Consider the following 15,548-nt stretch of genomic DNA (forward strand, 5'->3'; position numbering starts at 1 on the left):
TGCGATTTAGCCTGGCGCGTTGGGAAAGAAGACATGCCCAAGAGACCTATGGTTATCAAAATGAGGACAGCCACAAACAGATCCAATCTCCTAGAGGTGAGGGCATGATTCAAGGGGACTAGAATCTTTCTAGATGATGACCTAACACTACTACAGCAAGAACACAGAAGAGAGGGCATGGTCAAGGTTATGGCTGCCAGACAAGAAGGAAAGTGGGCTGTGTACCGAGATGGAAAAATCATTATTCGGGACAGAAATGACAGCAAACAGGGGACAAGTGGAGAGGTAAGCAGAAATGACAGCAAAGAGGGGACAAGTGGAGAAGTGAGCAATGCCAGCCGTGACAGGAAGGGCAAGGAGATAGTGAAAGACAATAAATGACGGTGTCTATATGATGTAGGAAGAGACTTAAAACAGCTACACATGGCTGTATGGAACTGCAATAGCACGCTTTGGTCCGATCCAGGGGGGTTCCTAGAGACACATGCTGACTGAGATGTTATTTTTTACACAGAGACACATGAGAGCCCAGAGAGAGGGCTGCCCGATGTGGTGGGCTACACATGGGAGTCGACCCATAGGAAAGAAACCCGGAGAGGGAACGGAGTCCGTGGATCAGGAGGGGTAGCTGTCCTATTCAGAGCACATCTGAGACCATGCATATCCGTAGTACAGAGAGAGGAGCATGCACAATACATGTGGGTATGATTACAGCCACCAGGGGCCCGTGCACTTTACATAGCAGTATGTTACTTTCCCCCAGATGGTTCCCCTTATGCAGCTGAGGTCACGACAAACAGACATAACCCATTTGAGACAATCCATGATGGCATCATTGAATTCTCTAGAATTGGGGACATTCTCCTTCTAGGGGACTTCAATGCACGTACACAGAGCTAGATGCCACCGAAATGGGGATACTGAGACATTCCGCAGATGCCCCGAATGTGACCGAATACGGGAGACAGTTACTTGATCTAGGCGCAATACATGATTTGATCATATATAACAGTCTCCAGCGATGGCCATCATCAGGAGGACTCACATGCTTTCCACACGGAGGGGGAACAAGTACAATAGACTATCTCCTCGGCTCACTAGCCTTCACATTGAGGATATCTCACTTCACGGTGCCTCCACCCCCACTTGGAGCCGATCACACATATTTGGCATTCAGTATACCAGCCGTTATACCTCACACGGATCGGCACCCCCAAAGACAGCCATGCACCCAGGTTCATTTTGATCGAGCCCTCGATCCTGTCTACACCAGTCATTTGGCTAGAGAGCTCTCTGACTTACTCAGAGATGGCGGAGACTTGGATCTGACTCAAGCCTCAGACACACTTGTTACCGTTATACAAGATGCTACCAGTAGATCCTTCTCCATGACCCGACCCAGACAGGCACATGAGGGGAAGATGCCACAGAACTCATGGTTTGATGATGAGTGCAAGGCAGCCAGAGCACACCTCACACGGGAACAGGCATTAGGTCACATGCCTACACATGAGGCACAGAGGATCTTCCAACGACTGACACGCCGTAAGAGGCAAGCTTTCCTTTCACACAGAATGGAGGATTGATAGATATAGAAGTAGTTTACACTCTGTTGTATTGAAGAATGTTAAGGATGAGCCATCTGAAGACATCAGACCAAGAAGTGATGACACTATGGGGACAAAGGAGAGCTCACCCGACCAGAAAACAAGGGGTAACAAGGACCAGAAGTATAGCCTCATTTGGACAAAGGCGGAGAAAATAGAAGACCCGAACGCCAAGGCCTACATATCAACACCCAAGGAGATACGCAAGATGCAAGACACAGAAATTGAAGGCCTACGCAAGAAGCTGAGAGAGACTAGAGAAGAAGAGCTCTCAAACCTTCGAGCCCAAATGCAAGATGAAATGAAGAAATGGCAAGAGGATATGCAAAACAAATGGATATGTGAGAAAGGTAAAATGATGCAGGACATTACTCGTGGTTTGGGTGAAAAAAACAGCAATTTGACCTCAAAAATTGAGACACTAGAAGCCCATGTTGATGCCCTCCAAAGTGATAATGACAAACTGAAAGCAAGTGCTCATTGGGAAGAAGGGGAGTTTCGGCCACCTTTTAACGAGGAGCTGAACACCATTAAAGAGCAAATGCAGCAACTCAAAAAATGCGGAGGGGACGTCACAAGAAGGGCACAAGATCATTGATATGCTGAAATTAGAGAATGAACAACTCAAAAAGGATATGGTAGCTTTGCAAACAACGGTACATAGGAAACACTCCGAGTTCACACAACAAATTACGAAAGGGAAGGCTGATATGCTTGGATGGAAAGATGTACTCAAGAAAGACACAACACCAAAGAAAAGGTAGCTTATTTCTGAAACAATTGAAACGACGGGACAGCAAGAGTTTGAATGTGCTGGTCAGAGGCTTAACGGTAGGTGATAGCCCCATGTCAAATGCCAAAACCCTCTTTGACAAGATGGGAGTAAACCTCACTTGTGCATCAGCTTGGAGAGTGGGTAAAACAGATGCATTAACGAGACCCTTAGTTGTAAAGCTGCGAACAGCCACAGATAGGTCCACCCTTATGAGTACACGGGCAGCATTGAAGGGGACCAAGATCTTTCTAGATGAAGATCTCACACTCCTACAGCAAGAACACAGAAGGGAGGGTATGGTGCGGGCGATGGCTGCAAGACAAGAAGGGAAATGGGCAGTTTACATAGATGGTAGGGTGATCATTTGAGAGAAGGTAGAAAAAGAAGTATGAGATGCAATAGGAGAAGGGAACAGCACATAACGGTGTCTGAATGATGGAGCGAGTATGCAAAACAAATTGAAGATGGCAGTGTGGAATTGTAAAGGCACCCTATGGTCCGACCCAAGGGGGTTCTTGGAGACATACCATAACAGAGATGTGATCTTCTACACTGGGACACGTGAGAGCCCAGAGAGAGGGCTACCCACAGTGACAAGATACACATGGGAGTCTTCCCACAGGAGGAATTGAGGAGGGATAGTGGAGTAGGAGGATCCGGAGGTGTGGCTATTCTTTTCAGATCACATCTGAGGCCACTCCTCTCAATGATACGAAAGGAGGAGCATGCACGACACATGTGGATTCGGATCCAGTTACCAGACGTTTGGTGTACAAGCAGTGATCGGTCTCACACCTATGATACCCTTGGGACTGCATGAAGGCATCAAACTTCTTGCCCTATGAAAGCCTAATCCTAATAAAACCTATGAGTTTGTGGTGTGGCTCAACACTTTACACACCCACACCTCTTGTGTCTCCCTCTCTCTCTCTGTCTCCTTAGTTCCACTCCCTCTCCCTTTCCCTCACAACTGGTATCAGAGCCTCTACCTCTCCCTCTCCACTCCGGTCTACCCCTCCCTCTACCCCTCTCTCTCCCCTCGGGCATCGCACCCTACAGCAGCGAGCAACGGCAGCAGGAGCGGGGCAGCGCGTGCGAGCGGGCGCAGCAGCCGCGCGCAGGTCGCGCGCGAGCAGCCGCAACAGCAGCAGCTAGCTGCTGCTATCTGCTACCCGCTACCAAGCGGCGCAGCCAACGCGCAGCACCGGCGCGCACCCAAGCTGCACACGGGCAGCCGTACCGGAGCGACCCGTACAGCCAGCCGTACCGGCTGTAAGAAATCCGTACAGGCCGTCATACCGGCTGTACGGTCGCGTGACCAGCAGCTGCCAACGTCGTATAGGCAACCGTACCGTACGGACGCCGCCGTACGAACGCTGCGACAAGTGGTTCATGTCAAAAAAAAAATTTGGATTTCGTGCCCTCGCAGGTACAGGGTACAGCAAGTACCCTGCGCAGGTACAGGAGGTACAGCAGGCACAAAAATTTTGTTTTGGGGAAGAAAGAAAAAAGAGAGCACTCTACTCTTCATTCCCGGAATTTTTTTTTCAGTTCCAAACTGTGTGTTTGAGGTACAGCAAGTACACTCGTGTCCCTCGTGCTTGAGGTGACTATTGCCACAGTGTGTGGTGGTTGCACAGTTATTTTGTTTCGGGGAGGTCAGATGCCTTGATTTTGCAGAGGGCTTTTATGCTTTTGATGAGTGCAAATCTCAGCTTTCGGGTGACAATTTCAAAGGGCTTTTGCCTGGAAGTGTATGCAGTGTATGCCTTGAGGCAGTGTGGAGCCAGGGTGCCCACATTGGTCTTGTTTCCGCAGTGTATTCAGTGACATTTCTTGCAGGTCACATTCTGTGTACGACACTTTGAAAAATCTCAGTTGAGCCACGCTTGGCCAGGGCGCATCGAGTTTGCTCGGTCCCTAACTGTCCATCATTGACAGTGCTCAAAAGATTTTCTCTTCAGTGCTTGTACGTTGGGATCTGTGTTGTTACTGTGTACACAGGGCCGTTTATGCATTACATTGTCAGGTGAAAGTGCCAGGAGAGCGCTGTATTTTGTATGCTACCTCAGTGTTGAGGTGTTTTTCACTTGGTACAGGTGTCAAATCAAGGGGCTTTTGCCCAGATTTTGCTTGTGAGCACTTGAGTTACTGTTTGAGACCTTCAGATGCCTTTTATTCCCTTGGCAGAAGGGTGATTGTTTGGGATTTGTCCCATTCTTTGTTGCAGGTTTGTGACAGGCTGAGGTGTTTGGGGCCTTTTTCAGTGGACCAAACAGTGTATGACAAGTGGTTTATGCATATAAAATCAGTGCATGACCTCATCTGAGGTGGGAGAAGTGTCCAGGACAGCAGTGTTTTGTGCTTCGTCAGATGATGATGCACTGACAAAACACTTGTGGAACAGCTGCAGCATTCTGAAGTTACTGTTTTATGCCTATTTGAGCACGGTACAGTGTGTCAGAAGGTACAGTGACTGGAGGGAAAATTTTCTGTTTTGCTGCAGATTTTTTGACAGTAAAAACAGCACTATTGTGAGTGCTCCTGGCTCTTGATAGAGCAGGTTTTCTGAGAAATCAGAATTATATTTAGTCATTTTTTGACTTACAGGGAGTCAGGTACTTTCCTTATCTGATATGGCATCAGGGGGAAGTGAATCTTCAATTCTGAACATAAAGAAATTGGAAGGGGCACACAATTATGCATTATGGGCAGAACAATGTTTGAATGTATTTCTGCTAAAGAAGATTTCTAAGCCCATAAGGGTGAAGGGTGTCAAGCCATCTGGGATGTCAGATGATGAGTGGGAGGAGCTTGATTTGTCCGCTAGCGTTGCTATCATGCTTACTCTCAGTGATTCTCTTGTGTTCAATGTTCAGGCTGAAAAGACCTCTTATGGCCTATGGCAGAGGCTAGAAGAGTTGTATGCCCAAAAGAGTTCAGCCAGTAAGGTTTATTGGTTGAAAAAGCTTGTAGACCTTCGCATGAAGGAAGGTACAGCTATGACCTCACACTTGAGTGAGTTCAATGCCATCTTTACACAGCTTATTGCACAGGGATTGAACCTTGATGAGGAGTTCAAGGCTACTTTCTTGTTGTGTACCCTCCCTGAGAGTTGGGACACTTTCAAGACCACCCTATCTAATTCAAATGTCACTCTTATGTATGCTGATGTGGAGAGCTCTCTCCTTATGGAGGAGATGAGCAGGAAGAATAATGCGGGCAGCAAGTCTTCAAATGCTTTGCAGGTACAGGAAAGAGGTAGGACTCAGCAGAAGGGGAGATCTGCTGGCAAGTCCAAATCCCGCAGTCATTCCCGTGGCAAAAAGGATATTGAATGCTTTTACTGTGGCAAGAAGGGACATGTGAAGTCTAAGTGCTTCAAGTTTATACGGGATCAGAAAGCCAAGAAGGCTGAGGCAAAGGATGCAGGCAGTGGAAGCAAAGGCAAAGGCAAGGCCAAGGCAGATGACTTGGATGCAGTGAATGTTGCAGCAGAGGACAGTGAAAGTGACAGACATGATGTTTTATGCTCTTCTGCTGTAATTGCACATACATTGGTTATTGATGGCCATGACATGCACACCTGGCTCTTGGATTCAGGTGCTTCTTTTCATGTTACTCCTCATAGGGAGTGGTTTACTTCCTACACAAGTACTCATGGAGTTGTTCACCTTGGGAACAACTATGCATGTCAGATTGCAGGGATTGGCAGTATATAGATACTATTCCCTGATGGACGCATATTTATGCTTGATGGTGTTCGCCATGTGCCGCAAATCAAGAAAAATCTGATTAGCACTGGCTTGTTGGATGACAGTGGTTACCACACCACATTTGGGGATTCCAAATGGGTGATTACTGATGGCCAGGGTGTAGTGGCTGAGGGTTATAAGAGTGATACCTTGTACCCTCTTTATGTTTCAGTGTAGGTAATCATGTTGTTGCCATAACCGAGCTGCCGAAGGTTTCATTGTGGCATAGCCGGTTGGGACACATGTCCGTTAAAGAAATGCAAGAACTGTAACGTTTGGGTTATCTGCCGTCTCTTTCATTTTCAGATTTGCCTACTTGTGATCATTGCATATTTGGCAAGCATTCTATGACTCCTCATAAGAGGAGAACTCCCCAGAATAGAGCACCGCTTGATCTAGTGCACACTGATTTGTGTGAGATGCCACAGCTATCCTTAGGGGGTGCAAAGTATTTCATTACTTTTATTGATGATGCCACACGCAGAGTGTGGGTCTATTTCTTGAAGCATAAGAGCGATGCCTTAGATGCTTTCAAGAAGTTTGTCGCTCAGGTTGAGAATCGGACAGGACGCAGGCTGAAATGCCTCAGATCCGATAATGGGGGTGAGTATGTGTCACATGCTTTTGTACAGTTTTGCGAAGCTAAGGGCATTAAACAGGAACTCACAACCCCTCATAATGCATCTCAAAATGGTGTGAGTGAGCGGATGAATCGAACTATTCAGGACAAAGTTCGATGTATGTTGTCTTATGCTGCATTGCCCCATGGCTTTTGGGTAGAAGCCGTGCAAACAGCAGTTCACCTAATTAACAGGTCACCGAATAAGGCTTTGGAGTTGAAAGTGCCAGAGGAGGTGTGGTCTGGCAAGCCACCTTCATATAAGCACTTACGTGTGTTTGGCTGCGAGTGCTTTGCTCATATACGCAAAGAACTGCGCACCAAACTGGAGCCAAAGTCTTTCAGATGCATCTTCATGGGTTACGGTGACGAAGGTGAAATGGGGTACAGGTTATGGGATCCCGTCAAACGGAAGATTATACGCAGCAATGACGTCATCTTTAAAGAGGATAGTGTACACAAAGAACCCGTGCAACCTGTGGAATATAGGAGGGTTGTTTATGATGATGTCGGACAGCAAAGAATGCCCATTAATATGCAGCAGCAGGCTGCTGTAGATAACCCTGTTCAAGAGGGTATACAGGCTGAAAATCAGCCAGACAATTTTGCCAATGATGCACCACTGGATATGCCAGCAAATGGGGCTGTGGAACAGCCAAATATGGTGGTACAGCCACCCGTCATGCATGACGAACAGGCTAGACAGCAGCCTAATATGGAACATTTTGTTAGGAGGAGCACCCGTGTACAACGGCCTCCTGACAGGTTTGTTCCAGGAGCCAATAATGTGGCTGATTTTATCATGCTGACAGATTGTGGTGAGCCTTCCAGCTTCAAGGAAGCTATGGAAAGAACTGAGAAAAGGAAGTGGGAGAAAACCATGCAGTCAGAAATGGACTCCCTACTTCAAAATGATACATGGGACTTGGTGCAGCTACCTGCAGGCAGAAAGGTTTTGCCATGCAAATGGGTTTACAAAGTCAAAGTGGATTCAAATGCTTTACCGAGGTATAAGGCCAGATTGGTTGCCAAGGGATTTAAGTAGGAGAAGGGCATTGACTTTGATGAGATCTTTTCCCCTGTAGTCAAGATGACTACTTTGAGGGCAGTGTTAGCTCTTGTTGCTCATGAGGACATGGACTTATGTCAAATGGATGTGAAGACTGCTTTTCTTCACGGAGATCTCCATGATGAGATCTATATGAGTCAGCCAGAGGGATATGCTGTTAAAGGGAAAGAGCAGCTTGTGTGTAAGCTCAAGAGGAGCTTGTATGGACTCAAGCAGGCGCCAAGAGAATGGTACAAGAAGTTTGATGCCTTCATGCAGTCCCAAGGGTATCATAGGTGTGAGACCGATCACTGCTTGTACACCAAACGGGCAAAGGATGGCAGTTTGATGCTACTCATTCTATATGTGGATGACATGCTGATTGCCAGCAAATCTCAGCAGGAGATTAGTGCTTTGAAGAAGCAACTGCATAAGTCTTTTGACATGAAAGACTTGGGTGATGCAAACCATATTCTTGGTATGCGGATTATTCGTGACAGGTCCAAAGGACTTTTGTTTCTGTCACAGAAGGAGTACATTGACAAAGTACTGCAGAGGTTTAAAATGGAGGGGGGGAAGTCTATTAGTACCCCGTTGCCTCCGCATTTAAAACTCAGCAGTAAGGACAGCCCTAGATCAGATGATGATAAGGCTGAAATGGCCAAGGTTCCGTATGCATCTGCAGTTGGTTCTTTGATGTATGCCATGGTTGCCACTCGTCCGGATATTGCTTTTGCGGTGGGAGTCATCAACAGGTATATGGCAAATCCAGGCAAGCGGCACTGGGAAGCAGTGAAAGGCGTCTTGAGGTATCTCAAGGGTACCAAAGACTTGTGCATATGCTATGGTAGGCAGGATGCATTGGTGCATGGTTTTACAAATTCAAACTATGCAGGGAATGCAGATAACCGGAAGTCTACTACCGGTTATATTTTCACATTTGCAGGAGGTGCTATATCATGGGTGTCTCGGTTGCAGAAATGCATTGCACTGTCAACCACTGAAGCTGAATATGTTGCAGCCACTGAGGCTTGCAAGGAAACAATATGGCTTACTCGGCTGGTGGGAGATTTGGGCATTACAGGAGATATGCCAGTTTTGCATTGTGATAGTCAGAGTGCTATCATGTTGGCAAAGAATCCAGTCTTTCATCAGAAGACCAAGCACATAGATGTGAAATACCATTTCATCAGGGAGGTACTGGAAGACAAGCGACTTGAGCTTGTGAAGGTGCATACTGATGATAATCCTGCAGATTTGCTCACTAAGAGCTTGCCTACAGAGCGGTTTGCACATTGCCGCCACATCATGGGATTAGGATGAGACCATTCTTATTTTATGGTCTTGTATACAGTAACTGTATATTGCTGTAATTTTTATTCTTTTCTCCCCTTTAGGCACATTGGCCTTTAGGTGGGAGGTTGTTGGGGTAAAGGCACATTGCCACCCTTTTGTTAAAGTTATGACACCTATGACTGTCTTAAGACAGTCATAGGGTGAAAGCCTAATCCTAATAAAACCTATGAGTTTGTGGTGTGGCTCAACACTTTACACACCCACACCTCTTGTGTCTCCCTCTCTCTCTCTGTCTCCTTAGTTCCACTCCCTCTTCCTTTCCCTCACACCAGACACACAGCCGACTTTCATTGGAGTATGTTACTTTCCCCCAGACACATCATCCTATGCACGAGAAGTCACCATTGACGGACACAGCCCATATGAGACTATTCATGATGATATCACGGAGTTCTCTAGACAAGGGGACACTCTCCTCCTTGGTGACTTCAATGCACATACTGAGAACACACAGGTGGGCCTGTTAGATTTCGATGACGATTCCCTCATAGTACCGGAGATGGATGCAGCAGAGTTGGGGATCGTGAGACAATCAACAGATGCACATGCACCAATGACAGCATATGGGAGACATTTACTCGAGCTGGGGGCTATACATGACTTGATCATATTTAGCGGTCTCCGAAGATGGCCATCATCTGGTGGACTCACACCTATTTCCCACATGGCTCGGTCCACTGGCACTGGCCCCACGGATACATGACTTTAATGTGCCGCCCCCCCCCCACTTGGAGCCGACCACTCATATCTCACTTTCTATATATCGATCGCCACGCCAACCATGAGGAGGGCCCCCCCACCACCCACTCGTGTTCAGATCCATTTTGAGGTGTACATGAGCCACCTGGCTTCTGAGCTCCCAGTACTACTTGGTGATGGGATGGACATCGCACGTGCATCAAACACTGATACAGGATGTTGCTGCGAGATCCTTTCCCACGACACGATCTGCGCGTGTTCCAGATGGGAAGATGTCCCAAAATCCATGGTTCGATGATGAGTGCAGAGAGATGAGAGCCCACCTTACACATGAGATAGCACTGGGACATTTGACTCCACCAGAGGCACACCGGATCTCAACTCGAGTGACACGGCGTAAGAAGCGGGCTTTCCTCATGCATAGGATGGATGAGGTGATCAGTTCTTTTCGCCCAGGAGATCCTATCACGGGATGGGGACTCCTATCAGAAGGCCCATTCCCATCACAGATCCCGCAGTCTGGCACACATACGCTTGCTCTCTGTATGATGTCCCAGGTCCAGGCACCACATGATATGTCCTCTATGCCCAGACCCACCACATGTCATCTGTTTACTTCGCGAATGTACGAGCTGCCCTTCTTCAGCTTCATAACCAACGATCACCGGATCATGAGGGACTACGCACTGAGCATTTTGCACATGGGCAAGAGATCCTGACCCCGATACGATATTAGTACAGCTGTTCAATCATGTTGTATGCCATGGCTTCCCACCTCCCTGGAGCACCACCACCATAGTACCGATACACAAGGCAGGTGATCCCATGGACACTAGAAATTACCGTACTCTTATGATTGGCCACATTTTGGCTAAGATATATAGATCAGTCCTAGAAAGGGAGATCAACAGTCACACAGAGGGTCATGGACAGCGGGCACTTGGGTAGGCAGGATTTCGAAGATAGCACTCCACTCTGGGTCACATTTTTACCCTAAGGGCTATTATTGAGGAAGTCAAGTCGAGGCGTCAACATGTCTACACTTGCTTCGTAGATTTTTGTAAAGAATTTGACACTGTCCCACGCTCTCGCATGAAAAGGGGGCTACAGGAGTTACGGCTCCCAAATTGTTAGAAATGAGGAGGGAATGAATCACTCAATCCTCCACCCAAGATCTCTCCAACTCTTACACACTCAACTTAGATAGATGATCACAGATGCGACAAAAACACACTCAGAAATAACAGCAAATATAGACGGAGAGAGAGAGTAAATTCATCCACCATCTGGTGGGCAGACATTACAAATCACAGCAGGGTGCTGGAGAAAACTGTTGAACTCTCTCTCACAAAACTGTCCCAGATCTGAGTGCTGAATATGGCCTTGGAGAAGGGCTTTCTGTATTGCACTGGATGCTGGGCTGAATGCAGAAGTTGTAGGATCAATAGGCAAAAGAGAGAATGCAAGGTACAAGGACTCCATGAGAATCAGCCGTCATGTCAACTAGAGTAATAGAAAAGAAAGAGTACAAAGTACTTGTACCTAGACCTAGGACTAAGTATCCTATGTGGCCTAAAAGGCACTAAAACTATAAGTGCCTATATTTATGCCTACAAGGCACATGCCATGGCCTATAGGGCATCACTAGAACCACCAAAAGATGGCCTACAAACCCCCCTCCATGGGATGGGCTGAAGTATTCTGGAAACATCTCAGAATACCTGGTATTTTCTGGTCATGGTGGCACATGTTCATCCAAAAGGATATAGCCACATATGAATGTACAAGGCATGTCAGATCATGTAACAAAGGGAACCAAGTGTAAAGCCTATTGGAAGACTTCGAACTTGGGATGAGGAAGTGCCTTTGTAAACATATCTGCTATGTTGTCCTCTAAGGGAAGATAGGACAACTCTATGTCTCCTACTGACAACCGCTCCCCACATAATAATAGTGAACTTCAATATGTTTGGTACGCGCATGAAACACTGGGTTACGCGCAATGGCCAAAGCACTCTGGCTGTCAGTGTAGACCATAGTGGAGGATGTCTGGCGAATACCAATATCTATAAGTAACCGTCGAAGCCAAACACACTCTACTGTAGCGGTGAAAGCTGCCCTGTACTCAACCTCACAGCTAGATGTGGCAACTGTTGGTTGCTTCTTGCTAAGCCAAGAGATACATGAATTGCCAAGCAAAAAACAATTGCCGGTAAGTGATACTCTTGTGTCGGAACATCCTACCCAGTCACTATCCGTGTAAGCATGCATGGTAAGTGAACCCTGATCACCATAGAAGAGGGCTAAATCATGAGTGCCTCTGAGATATCTGAAGACTCTCTTCACTGCCTGCCAATGCTGTGAACTGGGCATGTGCATGAATCTACAGAGCTGAGACTCTCCAACTCTTACACACTCAACTTAGATAGATGATCACAGATGCGACAGAAACACACTCAGAAATAACAGCAAATATAGACGGAGAGAGAGAGTAAATTCATCCACCGGATGGTGGGCAGAGAATGGCTCCAAGGGAGCAATACAAATCACAGCAGGGTGCTGGAGAAAACTGATGAACTCTCTCTCACAAAACTGTCCCAGATCTGAGTGCTGAACACGGCCTTGGAGAAGGGCTTTCTGTATTGCACTGGATGCTGGGCTGAATGCAGAAGTGGGCCTTTTATAGGCTCTGCCCAGGCCCCTTCAAATGACCGACCAGCAGGGTCGGTTACCCTGTCTGGTGGCCGACCATAGGGGCCCCATAAACCGACCAGGGTTGGCCCTGGTTGGGCCGACTTGGCCAGCCACAGGCCCCTATATAAGTGCCCTGGGTGGCCAGTCTGTGCTGCTGCTGGTGCCTCCATGTGAGACCTAGAGCCCCCTCATACCTGCTTTTGCAGGCTGCGACCAGCCTGTGTGCTGGTCGCCTATATTTACCATGCGATCCTCCCTCTGATGCCGGCCTGGGTCTCTCCCCAGCCCTCCTACCTCTCACTGTCCCTTATCCCCTCAAATCGGGGGCTCACAGGTGGGCACATTGAGATTCTAACACAGATATCATGATTTGGGGGGTCATGAGTCTATATGAGTCTGTCAGAGGGAGGGTACGTGCCCCAGGAGGCTTATCAGACTGGATTGAGAGCACCATCGGAGTTATTAACCAAGGTTGTCCCCTATCACCAACTCTCTTCGGCCTCTATATTAACGAGATCACTTCTTTTGTCGATCAACTAGGTGGAGAGGGTTCACTCCTGGCTGACCTGATGGTGTAGATATTGTTGTATGCCGATGACATAGTCCTCATGTCATCCTCAGCAGGAGGGCTGCAGAAACATCTAGAGGCTCTGGAGTTGTTCTGCAGGGAGAGAGATTTGACAGTTAACCTTGGGAAGACCAAGGTTATGGTCTTCAACACCTCGCGAGCAGCATCCCGTCATCATAGTTTCACATACCGTGGCAAGCCTGTGGAGATAGTGCAGTCCTACACATATTTGGGGATAGTGTTCACTGGACCAGGTCTCACGATGATCCATGCGGGTATAGCACGACTCACACGAGGGCGGGGTGCTCTAGGCCGACTAGAGAGGAGATGCTTCCAAGCACACTTCCAGGACCCCCCGACGAAGGGCTGGCTCTTTGACACACTAGTGAGATTGACTGCCATGTACGCAGCACCTTTTTGGGGGAGTGATATTTCAGCGACGGAGTGGAAGAAATTTGAGAAATTGCAGGTGACCATGGGATCCAGGATGATTCGGAGTAAACCTTCAATCCCCCATCAGATTATACAGGCAAAGTTCGCCATGACCCCTCTCCAAGTTGATGGCATCTTCCAGACAGTGACATTCCTCCATAGAGTTTGGACCCTACCCCAGGGGAGACTACCGAGGTTAGCACTTGAGTCCTTGAGGCGACTAGCAGAGAGTGGTGTTGATACGGCATGGTACGCACAGATATCCACATCGTTAGGTAGTCACGACATTCAGATGGACAGACTTCCCCCCTTTCAGTACCCTAGACGCACCACCCGAGATGATTCCACAAGATGAGATCAACCGTATCATATGGTTGGACCTCCTCCAGGTCCATACATCTAGGGCTTGGGGGGGAGAGGATCTCTCCACCAAGCTTCATTTCTATCATGATCACTTCCTAAGGGTCTCAGAGCACGGTCTTGTCAATAGATCTCAGTATCTTGAGGATAGGAGAGTTTCACATGCACTGAGGATTGCCATTGGTCAGATACGAGTCTCATCACATCATCTGCGGATTGAGACAGGGAGGACTGCAGGCATACCCACAGAGCAAAGGACTTGCACACTATGCCAGATGGGGGAGATCGAGACAGAGGAGCATTTTCTATGTGTCTATCCGGTCTACTATGAGATCTAAGGATGATATCACTGTCTCTTTCAGGAGAGGTATGGCTTTGGTCCACTCACACGGTTGATACATTTTCATGATCAGGTTTGTGTTGGGCTCTACCTGCTAGAGATGCGCCGACAGAGAGACACACTGATGCGACAGACCAGAGAGCAGCATGGACTGATGCCACAGGTCACCATCGATAGATCACAGACTTCTATGCATCGGAATCAGCTGCCAATGTAGCTGAGGGAGACGAGCTTGATGAGATGAGAGCATCATGGATCAGTAGCACGACTATCCACCAAGATGCGGTCAGACGAGTGACACACTCTTCACATACAACACGGAGAGATCCCAGAGTACACACGATCGAAGTCCGCCGGCCTATCTCATCCCTTCTTAGAAGTGACCGCCAGAGACGAGGCATCACGCTTGACGTAGCCCACTGGATCCAGAGATCGAGGAGACCACGCCCTCCCCCACGTCGCGAGACAGCTCGACAAACACAGATACAAGAGCTTCTCACATCTCATCACAGTACCACCAGGATACCTGACATAAAACATGAGCATGTGCTAGGAGTGCCCTGAGTGCCTGACACGCTTATGTTACTTTGCTACTCTAGTGTCTTGCTTTGCTCACTAGATGAGCATGTTAGTATGCTAGCTTTAGCTTTTGCTTTCATTTTTTCAGTTTTTTTAAGTTTTCAGTTCTCTGCAAGGGTCTTAGTGAACCCTTTGCTTCAGTGGCTTGTATGAGGTACTTCTTGGGTTCACACTTTGTCTCATAGGCCCGCGAGGCCTCTCGCAGACATTACTCTCTCTCTCTCTCTCTCTCTCTCTCTCTCTCTCTCTCTCTCTCTCCATCTTGGTGCAAATATCATGCCCCATTGTCCTCCCCATTTGGAGGCTCAGAAGTGGGGCATTGACCCACATATCTAGACAAATTGGCACCTCACAACTTTTCATAACCACCTTCTAGACAAGAATTTAGAGGATTGCTCTACGAGACAAGGATTTGTTAGATATACTATAGCGAATCCTTGTTAGATATACTATAGCGAATGAATGTATTAGGAAAGTGAGAACCAATGCAATGTGTGATGAAAGCATTGTTGGCTTTAATCTAAAAGAATGCCAAAATGCATAACCAAAAACAGCATGCAGAAACGAGAAAGTGCCGAGAGCATAAAACAACTATACATGGAAACAGACCCATACCAACCTGGAAAGCATTGATGGTGCAAGGAACAAGAGAGTCCTCCGTATTGCCAAGCCCAAGCTGCCCATTTTGATTTCGCCCCCAACTGCACAAAAGAATA

General features: G+C 47.5%; 1 protein-coding gene across 3 annotated transcripts in view; it reads right to left on the bottom strand.

Moving 5' to 3' along the window:
• Nucleotides 1-15,548, bottom strand: part of LOC147896880 (ultraviolet-B receptor UVR8-like) — a 95,200-nt gene that overhangs the window by 63,233 nt on the left and 16,419 nt on the right. For all 3 annotated transcript variants that reach the window (XM_087381341.1, XM_087381340.1, XM_087381339.1), the window contains exon 4: nucleotides 15,452-15,533. In XM_087381341.1, coding sequence (XP_087237467.1) covers nucleotides 15,452-15,533 — 82 coding nt within the window. The remainder of the gene's footprint in view (nucleotides 1-15,451; nucleotides 15,534-15,548) is intronic.

Source organism: Dipteris shenzhenensis, chromosome 11, assembly GCF_047967505.1.
Source record: "Dipteris shenzhenensis isolate YYH24624 ecotype China chromosome 11, Dip_SZ_1.0, whole genome shotgun sequence".
NCBI classification, from domain to species: domain Eukaryota; kingdom Viridiplantae; phylum Streptophyta; class Polypodiopsida; order Gleicheniales; family Dipteridaceae; genus Dipteris; species Dipteris shenzhenensis.